The sequence below is a fragment of the Pithys albifrons genome, chromosome 8, assembly GCF_047495875.1.
Source record: "Pithys albifrons albifrons isolate INPA30051 chromosome 8, PitAlb_v1, whole genome shotgun sequence".
NCBI classification, from domain to species: Eukaryota; Metazoa; Chordata; class Aves; order Passeriformes; family Thamnophilidae; genus Pithys; species Pithys albifrons.
In genome coordinates, this window is record NC_092465.1 from 29458988 (window position 1) to 29478912 (window position 19925).

The following is a 19925-nucleotide window of genomic DNA, read 5'->3' on the forward strand; positions in this document are numbered from 1 at the left end:
TATGGATAAAGAAACAGTTTAATTTGATCTTTTTTTCTTTTTTACAATATAGTTCAGACAGTCTCAGTTTCCCTATTATGTAAATCTAAATTAAATGTGTTAATATTTATTAGACAAATCAATGGTTTGCTTAGGCTAACTGAAGATTTATGGTACCATCCAGGCACATGTGTGTACACAGTACTCATGTAAACAGTAGCAAGGGAAAATACAAGCAGTGTCTCACTTAGGCTGGATATAAAATCAGCTTAGTATAGCAAGTCAACTTTACAGTGCAAATCTGAATGAGAATAAACAGGATTAAAACTTCCCAAGTTTTATTTTGAAGTGAAACTCCTAGAGCGTGAGAGGAAGAGGTTTACAATTTTAATGCAGTCCTGAGCACCACATCATTTTCTTCAGTTTTGTAGAGAAAATGTAATTAGCAACACCAGTTACATGTTTGGCTTGTCTCGGTCACCGTGGCCAATACAAACATGCAGAGTGACTGGACAAGGGAACCACACCACGGATGGTCCTAGAGCAGACTGTAACAAAGCTAAATACATTTTACTACCTCCAGAACACAGTCCTACCTGCAGTACAAACTTCAGGGTATCTAACCCAGTCAGGTAACCTGGTCCATACAAGGCAAGTTACAGCTAAGTGTATAGACAGCAACTAAAGCTACTCCCACTCAGACAACATCTCATGCAATTACCCTGGAATTACAATGATAGACATGAGACAAAAAGAGCTGTTGAAGAGTAAAAACTGTTGAAGTACTTAAGCTTAGGCTCTCTATTTTGTCATTGTTTAAATTCCCTTTACATCCAGGTGATAGAGTTGCTTGAGGTGTGCTTGATTCATATAAAGAAAAATAGAATTTAAGGCATGTTTAGTACATTATGAAAAAAGACAATAAAAATAGGTGGACTCCCTTATTTCCATGTAAATATAATGTAGAAAACAAAGTGTAAATTACTGACAGTAGCTGAGCTATCCCATTCTGACCTGCTGAAAGAAATAAAGAGGGCTCCTGGCAACCTCAGAGAAAAAACCAACTAACTTCTTAAACAGCTATGCAAAATTCACTTAATATAAAAGACTGCTCCTGCTTTTAGACCCTGCATTCATGTACACTAAGCAGTATTTCTGTTATATGCATCTCTGAAACATTTAGTTCTATATATAACATAATTAAGCAGCACTCATGGAAATTGTCAGTTACTGCAAATCTGCAAAAACAGCTTCAGATAAACATCTGATAAGGAACAGAAGCGTGAATCCAAATCTTTTTGTCAATATAATTCAGGTGAATGAAGAAAAACAAATGTATGTTGAAAAGATGATTAACTCTTGCAAAGAATGGCATTCAGTATTTCAGGTACTTAAATGTTTTTTCTAGGAATACAAGCAAAGGCCATGCTAGTGTGTCATGTAGTGTAACATGGATAGTTGAGGTATAATCTGTGGGCAGTTGCCATCAATATGCACAGGTTCTTCAGAGGTCCTGGACTGGAGAACAGAAATCTGCCCTAACAGGACAGCCCCTGTGCCCTCCTGTGCACAAACCTCTGCTGTTAACAGAAAACACAAGTCCAGAAAGTGTGTTAGATACATATCAAGAATATCTGTGCTCAGTAGCATAGTGAAATTGTCCTTTTGGTTAATACTATAGATCTGTTAGCTTTGGATATACACATACAGCAATATGCACATCCAGAAGTAAATCTTCAAAGCTATCTTAAAAAAATAAAAGGTAAATTAGGAGTGAGCTACATTGCAAGAAGCTTCTTGCAGAATTATTTAAGGTGATAATCTTTGAACTAAGACTTAATACAGCTACTGCATTACAAAATGACTTGCTGTGAAAGCTCAGTCTCACTTTTTTCCCCACCCAATCAGATACATCTTCAGGATTGTGATTCAATGATTGTTTAGCAGCAATTTTAGAGAACTGTAAATTCTTTTATTAACAGGCATTATAAACAGATACTACTACTTTTATTTAAAAACCATGAGTGCCACACTGATGAATATACAGCTCATGAATAACTTAAAGGTATTTCCCATATTAAAAGGCAATGCACACAGCATACAAAAGTGTACTAAACAAAGCTATGAGGATACGTGATTGAAGTGTCTAAAATGATATATACAGTACATAATTGTTTTGTTTTATTCAGTACAGGCTTCTGTACTGCTGCTCCCATCATGCCTCACTTTCCCCTGACACTGAATTTTGCACTTCTTCCTCCAAAATTGGGACAATCAGGTTATCCTTGGACATCAGATTATACTTCATCACAAACTTAGTGAACCGGTGACACAAGAAAGTTTCATTCTGGAGATGAAAAAAGGGGGGAAAAAACAGGATGTACAGAAGGATTATTTTAAACAATTAGGAAGAACATTACAAAAAAAAGCCTGCTTATACACAATTGCCTCATTAGATTTACAAGTCTTACAAAAAAATAATCATACTTAAATAGTAAATTTTTACTGCTCTTTTTGTATCTTCACTGTTTGCTTTTAGTTACTGGAATTAATAAAAAACCTACTGAAGTTCAGGTTTAAGTCGGAGCTCAATTTAACAGCACTTAGGCCAGAATATATTTAAATATCAACAGAGTTCTGAAATTCCTCCTACATGTACTAACCCAAACTGAACAGGGCACAGCCATTCCACAGCTGCTCCAGCAACCTTAAGAAGGACTCAGCAAAGGTTTCCTTTTATATCTGGCTATGCTCCTTATCTCCTTCTTATCTGTTAATTTCTACTTTCCCATAACAAAAAGCCACAACAGAAGTTAAAGCTTCCTGGAGGTGCACAGGCTGTCACCACATACTCCATTTCCTCACAGTTTTACAATTAAAATTCTTTAGCTGCTGTACAGGAAATACATGTATATATATAAGCAGTACTAACTACATCAAGTGCTTGAATACATTCAGGAATCTTAAACACAAGATGAATTTGAGTTCTTTGTACAAAAACTCTCAAATTATGACCTTTTAGCCAACTGAAGGGAAACCATAATTGGGTAATTAATCATATAAATTAATTTTTACATGTATGTATAAACAGCTTTTCAGTTACTGTAAAACTGGAATCTACTGTAATCAATCCTGCACTTGAGTATAGATCTGGTAGGACCAAAATGTCTTACACAATTCCAGCACAGCTCTAACTTCAGTAAACGCCCTGTTTTGAGATGTCATTTGGAACTACTTACTTCATAATCATCAAATATCTGCCGGTGATGAAAATAAGCGTGTGAAAATATTCTGTAAATCCTTCGGCACACTGATCCTAGTTTGGCTACAGAGGATTCCTTTATGCTAACCCTGTAAGCATCAGGAGAAAGGTTACACAACAGATCTAATTAGTGATATGTACATTGACATGAATTCTGATTTTTAAAACTATATTGTATAATTGTATATGAAATTTAGACTTAAGTATTGCAGGTATCTGTGTCTGCAATTGCTTATTTTTGGAAGGAAAGTAAGAATGTTGGTTCAAGCTCCACATTTACAAATTGTACCCTGACTACCAAACAAGTTTTGCATGTAGCCAACCACCCTCAGTTACTCTGGTAGAGGCTGGATTTCTGGTTTCCAGCACTGATGGGCAAAGCAAAAGAAAGACTTCCAGTTGTGCTTGTCAGTAGTGCATTCCTGAAGAAGCACAGTTGTGATTTCTCAGGGAGGTTTCTGTGCTGTGAGCTGCCCATTCCATGCTCCCTGCCTGCTGTGGCTGCCCTGTCCCACAGGACATCACTGTTGGCTGCTGGGAGCTTTTGGGGCCAGACTGTTCAAGTCCTTAGAGCTGCAGCATCTCCCTAAAGGCCACCCTGTTGTTTGGGTGGGCACTGCTCCAGTGGGAGCCCCATAACAATAACAGGCACCGGTAAAACAGTCTCCCCCTAAAAAGCAATTGTCAGGTCCAGTAAAAGGCAAACTATTTGAATAAGCAAGAATTATTCCTTGGCTTAAAAGTGGCAGTGGGCCTACCAGCCTCTGACAGATGTAGGATTTCCAATATTTCCAGTACAGTCCATGAAAAATGCATTACACCTTTCCATGTGTTTTGTCAATGTGCCACCTCCTCCCTCCCTCCCTTCCTCCTCCCACGAGAAAGGGTTTTACCTGCTGGGGAAGTATTTATTGCTATTCAGAAGACATGCAGCTCCATCCAGTGTGTGCCTGGTGTAGTCTATAGCAGGACACTGCAGAGACAGACAGGAGTGAGCACCAGTGTGAGCACATCCATGACATCACAGACCTCATTTAAAAAGAAGCATTTTAATTGTGTTTCCTGATGCTTCCAACTTCACTGGTCATTTTTATTCCCAGAAGTTTTCCATTGCTTCTGGTATAAATACATTTCCTCTTTAAGTGAGCCATTTCTCTTCTCTATTTCACAACACATGTAAAATACTTCAAGAAAAAAATTTACTGTGGAAATGTAATTATGCACAAGAGTAAGTGAATTTTATGCATCTCTGTAAGTGAAGCTGTATAATAAGAATACATGCTGGAAGTGCACTGAAAGGAAGGATGATTGTTACCTCACAGTTCATTTGTTTCCCACACAGTCAAGCTGCCAGACACTCTTTACTGGCTCTCAACCCAAACCTGCACCTCAGTCTATCAGTGCTTTTTCCCTTGGCAAAGAAAACTGAAATCATGAGTGTAACTACGTGTATAAGGATCCAAGCCTTGACTCTGCAGTCAAGTACAGGGAGAGCAGAAGGAAGAAAGTGAAGATGAAGTGAGACAGGCTCAGAGCAGGAATGTCTGTCCGTGTTGCTGCTCACCAGCTCCAGGAGACTTCTCAGCTGTACATTCCTGTCAGAGGCCAAGGTTCCAGCACCCACTGTCTGACCACTGGCTGTTTTTTAGCACTGATGTGGAAAACAGGAGGTGAGTGCTGCATGCCCAGAGATAAAAAGCAGCCTGAAGTTCTCCAGTTTGGCTGAGTGAAACACTGCCAGGCATCCCAATACACTGAGCGGGGACAGGGGTTCAAGGAGGGATGGGAAAGAAGTTGGGCTTTCAGAGCTAAATCAAGACATCTCAGGAAATTAAAAGCAGAACAAAACAAAAAAGGTTATGGGACAAAAAGGATAAGGTTAGAAATGATCAATACCTTGTTCTGGAAGATGAAATATAAATATGACAGACTGTACTACTGCCATAACCGATAGCAACAAACACCTTCTGAAGGCAAAAAAGATATACCAAGTGGTTCAGTAGAAGATCTGAACAAAGTTTAAAGCCATTAGACACTGAGGGAGACCAGTCACTGCCATACCGAGAAACCCCCTCGACATGAGGCATTTTTATGACCCCACCACCTTTTGGGAGTAACTCCAGTAAGAACATGCACCTGCAGTCACTTCCTGAGGGTCAGGCTTACGTTGTGGATCAAGGCCAAAGTTAGAAGACAACAAGCTGTTCCCAGCACCTGCTCTTCTGGCAGTTGAGCAAAGAGCTTTTCCACTGAGTTTCAGGCTGGCTCAGCACAAATTATGAGAAAAGAGGGGAATGTGTGAAGTCACAAATACTGAGCTAAAAAGCAGTTCCTTCTTATCTCATCCTGTAAAACACTATGGAATGGCAAAGAGGAACAGCTCAGGTGATACTCCCAACCCACACAGGCCTGGTCTGACCAGGAGGCCAGGCCATCATGAACACACCAGCTGTGAAAGAAAATCCCTGCAGCACTGGGCTCAGTTTTCCAAAATATGTTCATACCTCTTTGGGAGTTTTATGAGCTGCACAGAGAAAAATCCACTGTTCAGTTGCTGTCATCTGAGTACATGTGTCAGGGTGACATTCACTCTGTTAAAACAATTGTTCAGTTAAGAAAACCACCCAACAGCAAAAATTAGCTCATCTTTTCAAATAATTTCCTTGCCTTCCTTCCCTGTCCCCCCCAGAAAATGTTATTTGCCAGGATAAAACCCTACAGAACTCTCACCTCAAACCCCTGGTTGGGCCTGTGCATAAAGGGAGAAGAAGCTCTGCAAACTCTGCATCTACACAATACAGAAAAGTCTCCCCCTGATACAATATAAAAGTCTCAAGAAAAGAATTACCTGAAGCTTGACAGCCAGTCCATTGAGCTCAAGGCAGAATTGTCTGAAAGAAATGTGAACAGAGCAGCATCAAAACCAACTCTTTGTTTACTCACTGGATACAGCTCATAAAAACCCATGGTGTGCATTCTGTTCTTCCTCACACCAGTAGATTTTTTTTATTCAGCTAAACAATTCTGTTTCCATTCTTAACTGACAGTACAGGCTGAGCACAACCAATGATTCAGTGGAAGTGTTTAAGATACCAGCTTTGTTATGAATCAAAGTGCTGCTTCACAAATACAGGTTAAAAAAATTAAAAACCACTTCAATAATGTAAATTCTTGAAGAGTGAAAGTTTTAAACTCATACAGCTGGATCATTCCATCCTTCTAAGACAGAATTCCAATAATTTAAGTGGCTGAAGTCCCACCACAGATTGTTAGAGTGGGATCTCTGGAAATACTGTTTTCACTAAAATGTCCCTGGAAGTGTATTCCTTAACTTGTGTGAATTCCCCCCTCCATCCTACAAGAAAATCTGAGTAAATTTTCCAAAACTGACAAGTTTTCTGTAAAACCACCAAGATTTTTGGTCTGTGTGTGAAAGGACAGGGGAAATTCTCAAAATGTCTTCTGCAATTGAGTATATACATTTCTTCCTTTCTTGAGGATCCTCTGTATCTGTTGGAACTGTTGCAGACCAGAGAAGAACAGAGACAAAAAGTCAAGGTGTATAAATATAGGAGGAGCTTAGAACTGTTCTTATTCCTGAAAGTGTATTTGATAAAGTCAGAAGAAATCTAAAAATCAGGACACAGGTACTCCTGCTTTCCCAGCTAAAGCCTATTTTCCTACAAGTTTCAGAAAAAGCACTGGGAGCATCTGGAAATCACATTCCCAATTAGTGAAGAACTGACAATACTATGAGAAGGTGCTATGGAAATTCATGACTGTATTTTCATATTCAAGACATGCTAATACAGTTTTTGAAGTGACTTAAAAACGTTCTCTTCAAACACATCAGACACGTCAGAATGCACTATAAATCCTTCAGAATTAACAGGGAATTCAGAAAATAATACTCATAATTAACAACAGAAAAATGAAGTTTCATTACAGTTGGTTTTGATCTGTCACATTCAAAGGGATGCACCAAAACTCAGAACAGACACAGCATTGACAAAAGATGGATTCTTACCTTAAATGTTCGTACTTCCACACACCTTCATCCTGGCCCTCAGGAGGCTCCAGGATCTTATCAATGTTGGAGCAGTCTGCCCTTATGTTTTGTTGAATATACTAGGAGAGGGAGGGGAAAGAAATCTTCCTGTAATTACACAAGGCAACAGATCAAGGGCATTACATGTTTGAGGGACTCGGGTTTTCTCTATTTAAGAAGTGATTGACAGACTAAAAAGTTGAAGAGTAGATGGACAGGGTAAAAAAACTGATATAAAAAATGCTGGATCTGAAAAAAGTCTTTCTTCAATTAAAAAAGGTAAAAGAATGGGGAAATTTTACAGCTTTTTCGCAACATTCATCTCAAAAAGACCCTTGCAGGAACCCCCCACTATTTTCTTAAATCTGATTTGTTCAAACCAGACATGAGAATTGTAGTTATTTCTACAAACACAATTAACAATTAGTCTTTTAATATATAAACATGCTTGTGAAATTCACTGCTGTGCAGATAAACAGGATGACCTCACTGATAACATTTCATGTAAGGAAGAATACCTGCTGGACAGCCAATGTGCTATCCATTTCTTCAAAGGATTCATCAGGCCAGTTGTAGAAATCCTGTTAAAAAAAAAAGTTCAAAGCAATTTAACAAACCTAAAGGGGGAGGCACAAAAACGCACAGCCTACAATAAGCTTGAACATGCAGGAAAACAGATGCAGTTTACACAATTCCAGGAAGCTGCATCTTACCAGCAGCAGCAGAGTCCTGGCAGGAACAGGGTGAAATAATGGGATTTATGCTCCTAACGCTGAACTGGAAGCTCTGCATGACTCAGCATGAACATCCTCCCTCCCCACACCTCGCTGTTAACACCCCCTCAGCCTGGGTGTCTGACACTGAATAGTGCACAGAGCACTCATTTCACATGGCAGGCCAGGCAGGAATGTAAAGAAACGAGGTCTGTAGAGAGCAGCATTGTACAATGGTTATAAAACTCCCAGTGCCTGCAGTGACACAGCACTGAAAACGTTTCTCTAAACTGAGCGGTAACGCCGGGCCTGCCCAGCCTGGTACCACATTCCCCATTCGCCTGAATTAATCACCTGGATGGTCACCAGCCCTGCTAACGACAAACCCCCCCCCAAGTGTCACCTCAGACGCAGCTGCACCGCAGTGTCCTGCAGCAATTCCCACCTGCTGCACCTACAACCACCCCACACATGGGCATTTTCTTAGTCCACATTTTTCATATCTACAACATGAAAATCTACTCCCTCATCCCATCCAGAGGTCCTGCCCAGCAGCCTGCCCTGGCTATCCCACCAGGTTCAGTGGCTCAGGGAAAATGTCCCCAGCTGCAAAGCTCAGCAATCTGCTCCTGACAGAGCACGTCAGCTCTGGAGAAAACACCTACAGTGAGTATCCACTGCTGGAATATCATTAAGTAACAGTATTTACAAGCTAAATAGCTATTCTAGTGTCATCCAAAAAAATTATCTGTAAAAAAATCAACCATGTCTACACAAAAAAACTCTTCAACCTACATGAACTTTATAATATTTGACCAAATCCAGGTCAATGTCCAGCTCACTGTTTTTCAGGATACCTCAAATTTATCAAAGGTGCACGACATTCCGTCTCATTCACACATTAAACACCTGCAGAATGAGCTGATTTACAGGGTTGTGTAATAGTTTCACCTCACAAACAGGAGAAAACATGTTGTGTCAAACACTGCCCTGTTCTGACCATGAGCTCTCCTTACAAAAGAGAGGAAAAGTCTCACATACAAAGGCTTCACAGATCACATCTCTGAAACAATCAAGAAAACGCCGTTTACGCGTTTGAGATGAGCCTTTTCCAGCTGACCCTGAAGCCCCGGAGATAAGCGGATTTAATTTCGACAAGGAGAAGGGACGCGGCACGGGCAGCGGTGGGATGGCGGGAGGGGAGACCCTTCCTGGGGGCCGGGGGGACAGCGGGGCCCGGGGGGGGCGGACAGCGGGGCCCGGGGGGGGGCGGACAGCGGGGCCCGGGGGGGGGGGGCGGACAGCGGGGCCCGGGGGGGGGGGCGGACAGCGGGGCCCGGGGGGGGGGGGCGGACAGCGGGGCCCGGGGGGGGGGGGCGGACAGCGGGGCCCGGGGGGGGGGGCGGACAGCGGGGCCCGGGGGGGGCGGACAGCGGGGCCGAGGGTGGCAGCGGGCGCGGTGTGACAGCGGGCTCGGTGTGACAGCGGGCGCGGTGTGACAGCGGGCGCGGTGTGACAGCGGGCGCGGTGTGACAGCGGACTCGGTGTGACAGCGGACTCGGTGTGACAGCGGACTCGGTGTGGGAGCAGCCCCGCCCGCAGGGCCCGGGTCAGCGCTCGGCCCGGCCCGGTGCGGCCCCGGCGCCCTCGGTGCTTCGGCCGGGCCGAACGCGGCCTTCACCGCCGGCCCGGGGATCGGAGCGGCCCTTCCGCCGGGCCCGCGGACACGGACCCGCCGCTGCCGCTCCCAGGCCGGGCACAAAGCGATCCCCGCAGCGCCGCCGCCCCAGCCTCGGTAGGCCCGGCGCGGCCCGGACACCGCCCCGCCGGCCCAGCGCGTCCCGGCCCCTCGGCAGCGGCGCTGCCCGTGCGTGCCCGCCCGCCCGGCGGCCCCGGGGGCGCGGTGGGACCGCGGCTCACCTGCGCCTTGGTGCCCGGGCGGTTCCGCCGCAGCACGGCCGTGCCCTCCGCCATGACCATAGCGACCCGCGGGCCCGGATGTGCCGCCGGAACGGCCGCGGGGGCGGGAACGGCTCTCGCGAGACGGGGCGGGGGCGGTGCGAGGGGCGGCCCGGAGGGAGCCCGGCCCGGCCCCTTCCCCACCCCCTTCCCCACCCCCTTCCCCACCCACAGCCCTGGCCCCTTCCCCACCCACAGCCCCGGCCCCATCCCGGCCTCTTCCCCGGCCTCATCCCCTGCCCGCCCGGCTTCCCCCGCCCCCAGGCAGCGCCGACCGGCCGCCCCTGAGCGGCGCCGGAGCCGCGGCCGCTGCTCTGCCGGGCAGAGCCGTGCGGGAACCTGAGGGACACTCGCCCAGGGCTGGGCTGTGCAGTCCCGAGGGGCAGCACCGACACCCCCGACCCGCACACACTGAGACACACACACAGACTCACACACAGACTGACAGACAGATACATACACACAAACACAGACTCGCACCCACACACAAACACAGATACAGACACAGACACACACAGACACTCACACAGATAATGGAGAGCTGGAGAGCAGACAGGCAGAAAGGGACCTTGGGGTACTAATTGACAGGAAGCTCAACATGAGCCAACAGTGTGCCCAGGTGGCCAAGAAGGCCAATGGGATCCTGTCCTGTATCAAAAATAGCATGGCTCTGCATTGGTGAGGCCACACCCTGAGTACTGTGTTCAGTTCTGGGCCCCTCAGTTCAGAAAGGATATTGAGGTGCTGGAGCGAGTCCAGAGAAGAGCAACAAGGCTGGTGAAGGGACTGGAGCACAAGCCCTATGGGGAGAGGCTGAGACAGCTGGGGGTGTTTAGCCTGGAGAAGAGGAGGCTCAGAGGTGACCTCATCACTGTCTAGAACTACCTGAAGGGAGGTTCTAGCCAGGTGGGGGTTGGTCTCTTCTCCCAGGCACTCAGCAATAGGACAAGGGGGCACGGGTTTAAGCTCTGCCAGGGGAAATTTAAGTTGGATATCAGAAAAAAAATTCTTTCCAGAGAGAGTAATCAGGCATTGGAATGGCCTGCCCAGAGAGGTGGTGGATTCATCATCCCTGGAGATTTTTAAACTGAGATTGGATGTGGCGCTGAGTGCCATGATCTGGTAAAGGGACTGGAGTTGGACCCAGGGTTGGACTCGATGATCTTGGAGGTCTTTTCCAACCCAATCGATTGTATGATTCTATTCTATACACAGACTCACACACAGAGGCACACACACACAGATACACAAACACAGAGACACACACACAGATGCACTCACACACACGCACAGATACAGACATAGATGCACAGACTCTCATGCACACAGATACACACAGACGCACAAACAGACTCTCACTCACACACTCACACACACACAGAGCCAGGAGGCGGGCACAGCTTTAGCGGCTGTCGCTCTGTCACAGCGACCCTACAGCCACAGGGCTGCAGCAGCGAGCGAGTTGTTGGGTTCGAGCTGAGTGTGGATGTATGGCCAGGCTTCGCGAAAGAAGATTTGGGCAGGGCTCTCCCCACGTGCCCTTCCAGTCTGCGCAGTGGATGTTTTAGGTGAGGCACAGCGTGCGCAGAACTGGCCCCACCGTTTAAGTCCTGAGGTCCATTTGCAATGGCCAAGTGAGCTTGGACAGTGACAGGGAAGTCCTCGGGACTGTCACAGCACCCGGTACTAACCGGGGCTGACCCTGCTGGGCATCCGAGATGTGACGGGATGGGACGGCAGGGAGGCTTTAACTGCTAGGGGATGGTCCCCACTGAGACTGGACCTCAGGTCCTTGGCATTCAGAGCCCAGAGTGCTCTCCTTTACACCACGGGACCGCCCACCTACTCAGTTAATTTGCTCTAAATAACATGTGCTTCCCTATGTTAAAACCTCTTCCTTCTACCCAGTGAAAGTTAAGAGTTTGTGAAATAATTCTAGATGGAAAGCATTGAAAAATCTCTGATTAGGCTTTCCCATCAGAAGGAGAAGTGCACTTTGAATCCTGATGTTGCTTGGGCAATGCCACAGACATGATTGTGCCGCGTTCTGGAGACCGGGTTAGAGCTGAAAGGTGGGCAGGGTGGGGGCGAGGAGAAACGGGTGACAGGGTCACCTCCCGACCCAGCTAACCCGCAGGTTATACGGACAGCAAGGCTGCTCCTCTCAGTTACACTGTAACACAGAGCTGCCCTCCCAACCTCAGGCACCTGTGCTCAGTTTGCATTAGTTACTTTTTTACTGCTGGTCTGCAATCCTGCCCCAGGGATGTCAGCTCTTGGGGTCCTGTGGCAAACCCAGCTTGTGAAAGAAACCATCCAAAGGTTTGGAGAAATTGATGTATTTGAATGAAGGTCGTTACCTCATTAGATCATCTGTATTCCAACACTAATTTTTTATGGGATTGATATTATTATTAGCCAGTCTCAAAATAAAAGCAGTTCTAGCTGTTTGAGTCCTTCAAAATTCAGCAGATTGTTTGGGTTAGTTTTTATTTGTTTTCGTTTTCTTTTCCTATCACCATATTCAAGGTTTAACTGGTATCTAAAGCACAGGAGAGTTGAGGATTTGACATTCCATTTGTCCCTGACTTTTATTTCATGGCCATCTTGCTTTTAAAATGGAAATAAATCTGACTGTAAAGAAATATTTCTCAGAGAGAAATACCTATCTGTTAATCTGCAGCTGGCTCATGGGTTTGTAGAAAAAGGGAGAGAAATCTGCCCTGTTTATTAAGGTGTTTAAGTCTGTAGCATATCTCTTATTGCCCCTTGATAATTAACCCTGTATTCCTGGAAGCTGTTAATTATTTTTATTTTATTGGATTTCAAGTTCTTTTTAAACAAAATCTGATCAACAGTAATTTCAGGGTTTGGGTTTCACCTGGTCCTCATTGTCTCATTGCCTTCAAGAATGAATAGTTGAATATTTGGCCAAAATTTTACCAACTACTCATGTGCTGTTTTGGTCCTGGCCTTCCTTTCTTCTCTATTGGCATGGAAATGTTTCACCCTTTTCTCACCATGGCAGGGTAACATAACCAGGACAGTAAAAGCTTTCTGAAAACACTAAAGCTGCTGCTAATGGAAACTTCTGGAATGTTAAAACAGGAAAGTTGCAAAAATAGATGGAGTCTACCTTGTTTCCTTATGATTCAGACAGACTGAAGAAAGGTGGAGAAGGCTTGTATACCCTCTCAAAAGCAGGTAGGGCAACATGCAACATTATGCCAAAACTGAAGTTTTGAAATAATCTAGAAAACAATAATCTAAAGAAGCCTAAATTCATACAGGAACAACACAACAAATAAAGACAGTTTGTGATTGATTCTGTCCTTCTCTGGAGAACCTGAGGGATGTGGAATCTGGCATGCAGTCATGGCCTAGAAGGCAGTAACAGGAGATGCATCACCTTGGCTGTGTAGCTGTTGCCTTGTCCTTGCTTGCAGTGATGGCCTCATGGGGCAAGAATAGAATGTTCCCTGTCTGTTGATCCAGCAAATGTCATATTTGATTAGGCTTAGGAATGCTATTCCCCCATCTCTAAATTACTTGTTCCCATGAAAGTCTCTTTTTAATCCATTCTGTAGATACAGACATGCTAAATATTTTGCTCAATAAGCACAATGTCAAGCTGCTGAAAGCCTGGGCTGGAGGTGGAGCTGGGGAAAGGCAGCCTGGCATGGTGTGTGGTGAGAGTTGTGATCCCACTTAATTCAGGTCTTTAAAAGACATTATGAAAAGAAATGCTGAAATGTTAGGCCTAAACATTTCCTGTTGGGAGTTAATTCCTACTGCATCCTTTTCTCATTGAGATGGAGTCTTGTTTCTCTGCCTGGTTTGGTTGTATCTGAAATACCTTCCCCTCTTTGGTGTGTGACTGCACCAGACTGGCTGCCTTATCAGGGCAGATAAAGGCGCGAGGGCTCTGGTGAAGATAACGCTTCTCGGGGAGTTTGTGCTTCATTACACAATCAATTGTCTTTCAAGGTACTTGTACTCTGATTATCTTGTTTCAGCTCTAAACTGCAGAGCTGTAACTATTGCAGTAAACCAGCAATAGGGTGGATTTCAAGGAGGCTTTTTATACTAAAATGTGTGCATTTATTAATTTGGCACCTTCCCTGTCAGTACATAGTTCAGTGTGAATGGAACCACTGGAGCAGTGCCTGGCCTGCCTTCAGCTCCAGAGCAGGCCGGGGTAACCAGCCAGAAAGGATCACACCCCATGGATATGGGGAACAGAAGACATGGCAGCCAAGACTGCCAAAGGCAGCTCCTGGTGGAACAGCCGGGAGATCCTCGGCATACAGGGAAAAATGTGGCACCAGCTCCTTTCTGTGCTCAAGTTCAGCTGATGGGGGAAATTTCTGTTGGAAGAAAGTAATTCTGTTTCAGACTACAAATACATCTGAATGTTCAAAATACATTCTGTGACAGAACTCGAGTCTCTCCCCTACTGCAGCTGCTCAAGGAGTTCTGAAAAATATTTTTCATTAGAGTTCTTTGCTGTTTCCTCCAGAATAAGGGTTATATCTAGTAATGTTGATTTCTGATCAGCTTGGAGGGAACGGGCAAGTACAGTTCAACCATGGTCAATAAAGTTTCAGTAGTGCTGTCATATACTTATTTAATTAAGCATTTCAAGGCAGTCTGAGTTCTTAGACTGCACTAACTCACTGTATGAGCATCAGCTTTCAAAGTGTCATTGGGAATAGTGTGTAAAGTGCAGAATCCTGCATGAACAACCTTGAATCAAGGCAAGATAAGGTGTCACGAAATGTGCAAATTCGACTGCTTCAACATTACTTAAGTAAATATCTTGCTGTTTAAGAATGGTGTGTTAAGGATAAAGGAAATACAGTTTGTGACATCAGGTCTCTACTGAGTTCTGGGAAAGCCGGAGATCTGGGTGTGACAGCAGAATAATCAGTAAAGAAACTTCACTGAAGATCAGCATCAGCCCCAACTCTGCCTCGTTAACTGATGTGGGGAAGTCATTTTCTATTGGCAAAATTCACTGAAAGATACCAAAGAATAGTGGTTAATTCTTATCTGTTTCATCAATAAACTGGATGATTTTGTTCCAGCCCAGACGGGACTAGTACCAGGCTCCTTCAGGCTGCTGTGGGACAGGCTGTTTGCAGCAGTGCCTCCTGTGCTTTAACCTTCCAGCATGTTGGGGTCTTCAGACAGAGGAGTTAAAAAAACCCCTGTGCTATCTCAGGAGTTCCTTGTGCAATGGAGATAGCTGAAGGTCCCAGCATTTGTCTGATAACCATTTTAAACTCATTTCATACAAGCCCAAGGAAAAAAAATTATTATTACACCTGAGTGTTTCAGAGAGTTAGTTCATTACACAATTCAGACTCAGTTTCACTGAGTAACAGCAGAAACTGAGACAGAAGCAGAAGAGTTTTATAAGTTTATTGTAAAGACCTTTACAACCTCAGTACAGAGATAAGGATATAAAATGACGTTGGTTGGAATAATTAAGGCTGGTTGGTGGTCATCCAAATTTCACTGTTCAACGGAACTCAAGCAAGAGCAACTGATTTCTGACTGTACACATTTTTATTTGTGTTCCATCGTTACAGTGAGATCACAAATTATTTCAAAGACTCAATGCCTGCTTATTATAAAACAAAGGACATTATTTACATGATGAAAGAAAAATTTCAGCATTTTAGTGGAATGGATGACTGCTACTGCAAGAGGTTTAGTCCAGGTATTTTCCAAGAATGTCACCATCTCTGAACAAGTAGTAGTCCTGCAAAGAAAAGAAACATTAGAATGTGGCAGATCAGGTTTTTTGTTGTTTTGCAAATACTGTTTTGTTCTGAAGTCACAGCTATCACAGTCATGAAGTACAAAACCAAAGGTGAGCTAACCACGAAGTCAACATGGACAGCTAAGTCTTGTAAAGATTTCTTGTGTTCATAAGATACTCTTTGCAGAGCTACCAAGTTACTACTTTTAGTAGTGGGAAGTGCAAGAACTGTTAAAGACAATTCTGCAAGGTTTCCCTGTCAAAGGCAAGAATTTCAAAGCCTTTTTGAGTTCCCCTAAAATGTGCTTGACAAGTTGAACCATTTTATCCACCCAGCAAAGGTCAGGTCAGAGGTTTCCTTTTATGCAGAGGCAGAAGTAGCAAATAGCTCAGGTACCAGAAGGTGGCTGGATCCCCCTGCTCCCACTGGATACCAACACCTGCATTTCCTGACTGCTGCCAACACTATGAAGTAACTCCAGTATTTATCACAGGCATTTGGGGAACCAGCCTGATTTGTGCTCAGAAGTTGGGAAACCCACCTTATCCTCTAGTACGATCTTCGTACCGCCATACTCTGGTAGCAGAACCTTTTCACCAACTTTCACACTCACTGGCTGAATCTCGCCATTCTGAAGGAAAAAGGAAAACCAAGAAATCCTCAGTTTTACATAATATAGACAGATGTAACAGAATTCCTTTAAACTACAACACTCTGTCCGCAGGTAAGAAAATATTCAGGAAATCACAACAACTCTGCATTTAGTTTTGACTGTAAATGTAACTGTGAGGTCATTTGACAGACTGAATAGAATTTCACTTGAAAAACCATGAAACCCCTTTGTAAAATCAAGGAGAAAGTCCATGTCCATATTCTATAGCCAAGGCTAATTTCTCCAAGTGCCAATTAAAAGTATCTTCCCATCTTTGTTACTTTGATCAACTTGTCACTGTTGCTGCCAAATTAGTTGTTTAGAAACACCTGATAAAGTTTAATTAAATTTTTGTTTTATAAATAAAACATTAACACATTAGTCAAACATTGTCACCATTTCACAATATATAAAGCTTTAAAAATCAGTGCTGCAAACCAGCATGGTATGGATGGGGGGGCTCATAGTAAAGAACAGCCGAGTCAACATGCCCCGGTTGAAATTTAACCTGTTTTCCAGTGTTGCTTCTAAACCCAACACTGCCTTGGAGGGGGAAAAGCCCTTCTGATGCTGAAGCCCCAGCCACTGGCATTATGTGAAAACTGTTCTTTCACAGTTTCCACATATGTATTCAATGTGTAAGATTAACAGTCATTTGATACTTACTTGATACTTATTTGATTCCTAATTTTCTTCAGTTCCAAAAGCCAAATCCTTATGAAAAGTGGTATTTTGCACAGCACAAGATAACTAATACCCCATTCTGGAATTACACCCTGCTCAAGTCACAGAAATTCAGGCATATTATAATTGTAACAAAGAACTCTGCTAGTCCCTCAAGGACCACAAAAAACTCCACTCCATTTTACAAATGGTGAAAAGAATGTTGGAGTTCAAGGTCAGAGCCAGTCAGGAGAATTTCTACCTCCTTTCTGAATTTGCACTTCCAACTTCAAGCCATTTCTGTGAGCTGTCACCACATCTGCACTGTAACCATTCTGCTCTCTTGGCAATATTTCAGCCACTGCCACACCATGACTAATCCCACCCATATGTAATGCTTCAGGATAGTCACCTTTCCTCTGGCTCCAGATCCAACCGCTACGACTGTTGCTTGTAGCACCTTCCCTTGAGATTTTTCTGGTATCATGATCCCTCCTTTGGTTACTGTCTCAGCTGCACATCGTTCAACCAGTACACGATCAAAGAGGGGAAGAAACTTCCTAAATGCTTTTCCCGCCTGTGGAAGTAATTACACATTGTAACAAAAGGACCACAGAACTGCAATTAAAAAGAGTTTTAAAAAAATTCCAACACATAATGATTTCTCTCATAGGAGAAATTAATAGTTTAAGACAAGTGCTAGGCATTTATTTAATAGCAGTAAGCAAATACCCCCTCTGATGGCATCAGAAATAGCTCAAGGCACAGGCAGATGCTGGGCAATCCCAACAGCTCAGCCGCAGGAAGAGGCATTCCAGCTGGGGAATAAGCCACCCACAGATGGAGAAGAATCCCCTGGCTGGAAAGCTCCACAGGCTTTTAACCCCAAACACTTTGGTGCTGCAGTGCCATGAGTGTGATTATTGATTATATGAACTGTATCTATTCAGTTCACAAACACATTAAGGAGCCCTTGGGACGGGTGCATTTGTATTTGTGGAGGGGCTTACAGTCCAGCCACGTGGCCCCTCATCAGTCTTTTCCAGAAGCTTTCAAGACTTAACCTTCCATATAACAATACCTGAAAATCCAATTTACTTGTACTGACTTCTACAAATAGACTCAGACTCTACACGTGAGTTTAGGTTTAAGCCCCTGGAAACAGGAAGGCAGGCACCCTCCCAGCTCAACTGCTTCTGTACCTACCTCTGCTTAAGCACAGTCAGGGTGAGGGTTTTTGTTGAGTGTTGCACCCGGGGGACGTTTCTCATTTGGCTTTGATTAGTTTTGGTGGTTTTTTTTGCAACTACTTACTGCTCCTTGTCTGCATTTCAGAAACAACAGTTTAATTCCCACGTGCCAGATAAATGCGAGCACATGCATTTATCCCAACAAGCAAGGGTCAGAAAGAAGGAACTTGCTTTGATTTGTAAGGAAAGTTATGGCAACTTGCCAAGTCACATGGAGCTGGTACTCCGCTAGACAGGTACCCAGAGCCCACGCTGGGAGAAAGAGCTAGAAACAAGGGCCTGGCATCCATGGGCCCTTTGCTGGCACTCACCAACACACACACTTTAGAAGGGGGAGAAAACAAAGTTACAGGCAGAGCTCGAGCAAAAGACAGCACATGAAAGATGCGTGTCCCTCCCACCGATGGCACTACCACAGCGATGGAAAGCAAAAAAGTAAGAAGCAAAAAGGCTGCCACTTGTGTCAGTGGTCATTCTGTGGAGAGAGAACATCTCTTAAAAATAAAATTAGAGATGTTAGAGAAATAAACTGGCCAGATTTATGGCCAGGAACATTTTACACTAAGTATTAACTCCTCACGTTACTATTACCATAAAAATCAGCACCGCCGAAAGAACAAGGGCAGCTCTGCCTTTACCCAGTTGATCTCTGCAAAACCGGGCACAGGGCAGGCAGCAGGGGCGCTCCGGCAGCACGCGCGGTGCGTCTCCCTCTGCAGGAGCACTCCGGGGCCTGCGCGGCCCTCCCTGCAGGGCCCACCTTGCAGGGCTCTCCTTGCAGGGCCCTCCCAGCGCGGCGGGCGGAACGCTCAGCCCGAGCCCTGCCCAGCCAAGGGCAGCCCCCGCAAAGCCCCGGCTCGCAGCCCCCACACCCAACCGACCGTGGGGCCGCTCCTGCCGCACGGACTGCATGACCTTGCGGCGCCGCCAGCCCCCCGGCTCCTTTCCCTCCTCCCTCCCTTTCCCCCTCTCCCTGCCGGGCTCGGCGCAGCCCGGGCGCGGCGGGGCCGAGCACACCCGGGGCGGCGGCTGCTCTGGGGCCCCGCAGCGACTCGCCCTCCGGGGGCAGGGGCAGGGCCGCCGCCGGGTCCTGCGGGGTGTCCGTGCGGGCGGGGCGGCGGCCCCGACAGTCACACAAACAGTCGGTCTGTCTGTCCCTCCGCCGCTCACTCACCATGGCGCTCCCGCCCCGAGTGACCGCACCGGCCCTGCCGCCAGAGCACACACGTGAGGAAGGTCACTGCCTGCGCATGCGCGCGCGGCGCACCGCCCCCGGGCGGGCCCGCCTCCCCCGCCCGCCCCGGCCCCGCGCGGCTCCAGCGCCGCCGTTTGTTTTCGCCCGCCGGGGCCACGTCCCGGTCCCGGAGGCGGCCGCGGCCCGAAACCACCGCGGGGCCACCGCGGGGCCGCCACGCAGCGCCCCGGGCCGGGTCGCGCCCGGAAGTGAGGTCAGCTCACCTCTGACCCGCGGCGAGCATGAGCGTTCCAGAACGTTCTGGAATCGGCGGGCCCCGGAACATGAGTGCTTCATGCTGCACCCCGAGACGCATGCGCAGTCGCGGCTGGCGCCGCAGCGCTGCGGGTGGGCTGTGGGCGGGCTCGGCGGCCATGCTGGTTCCGGGGCCGGGTGG

The 19925-nt window shown here is 45.9% G+C and overlaps 1 protein-coding gene across 2 annotated transcripts; it reads right to left on the reverse strand.

The window, feature by feature from the left end:
* Positions 1-19583, reverse strand: LOC139674895 (MOB-like protein phocein). 2 transcript variants are annotated; one of them, XM_071561853.1, is made up of 8 exons: positions 9923-10031; positions 7808-7870; positions 7269-7369; positions 6090-6132; positions 5746-5832; positions 4135-4214; positions 3219-3330; positions 1-2326 (listed from the first exon to the last, which is right to left on the reverse strand). In XM_071561853.1, exons 1-8 carry the CDS (start codon positions 9980-9982, stop codon positions 2195-2197), a joined length of 678 nt encoding a protein of 225 aa, XP_071417954.1. In that variant the 5' UTR covers positions 9983-10031; the 3' UTR covers positions 1-2194. The 2 variants fall into 2 exon arrangements, with proteins under 2 accessions (XP_071417954.1, XP_071417955.1); XM_071561854.1 differs by lacking the exons at positions 1-2326; positions 3219-3330; positions 4135-4214; ... (3 more) ...; positions 7808-7870; positions 9923-10031 and adding exons at positions 15372-15728; positions 16271-16360; positions 17457-17621; positions 19469-19583.
* Positions 19584-19925: the final 342 nt, after the last annotated feature.

Excerpts from the sequence above, each read along its gene's own strand:
- LOC139674895 (XM_071561853.1), bottom strand. The coding sequence starts at position 9,982 with ATGGTCATGGCGGAGGGCACGGCCGTGCTGCGGCGGAACCGCCCGGGC. Across the intron at positions 3,331-4,134 it reads AATAAATACTTCCCCAGCAG|GGTTAGCATAAAGGAATCCT; the intron begins GTAAAACCCTTT and ends TGATGCTTACAG. Across the intron at positions 2,327-3,218 it reads AGATATTTGATGATTATGAA|AATGAAACTTTCTTGTGTCA; the intron begins GTAAGTAGTTCC and ends TTTCATCTCCAG.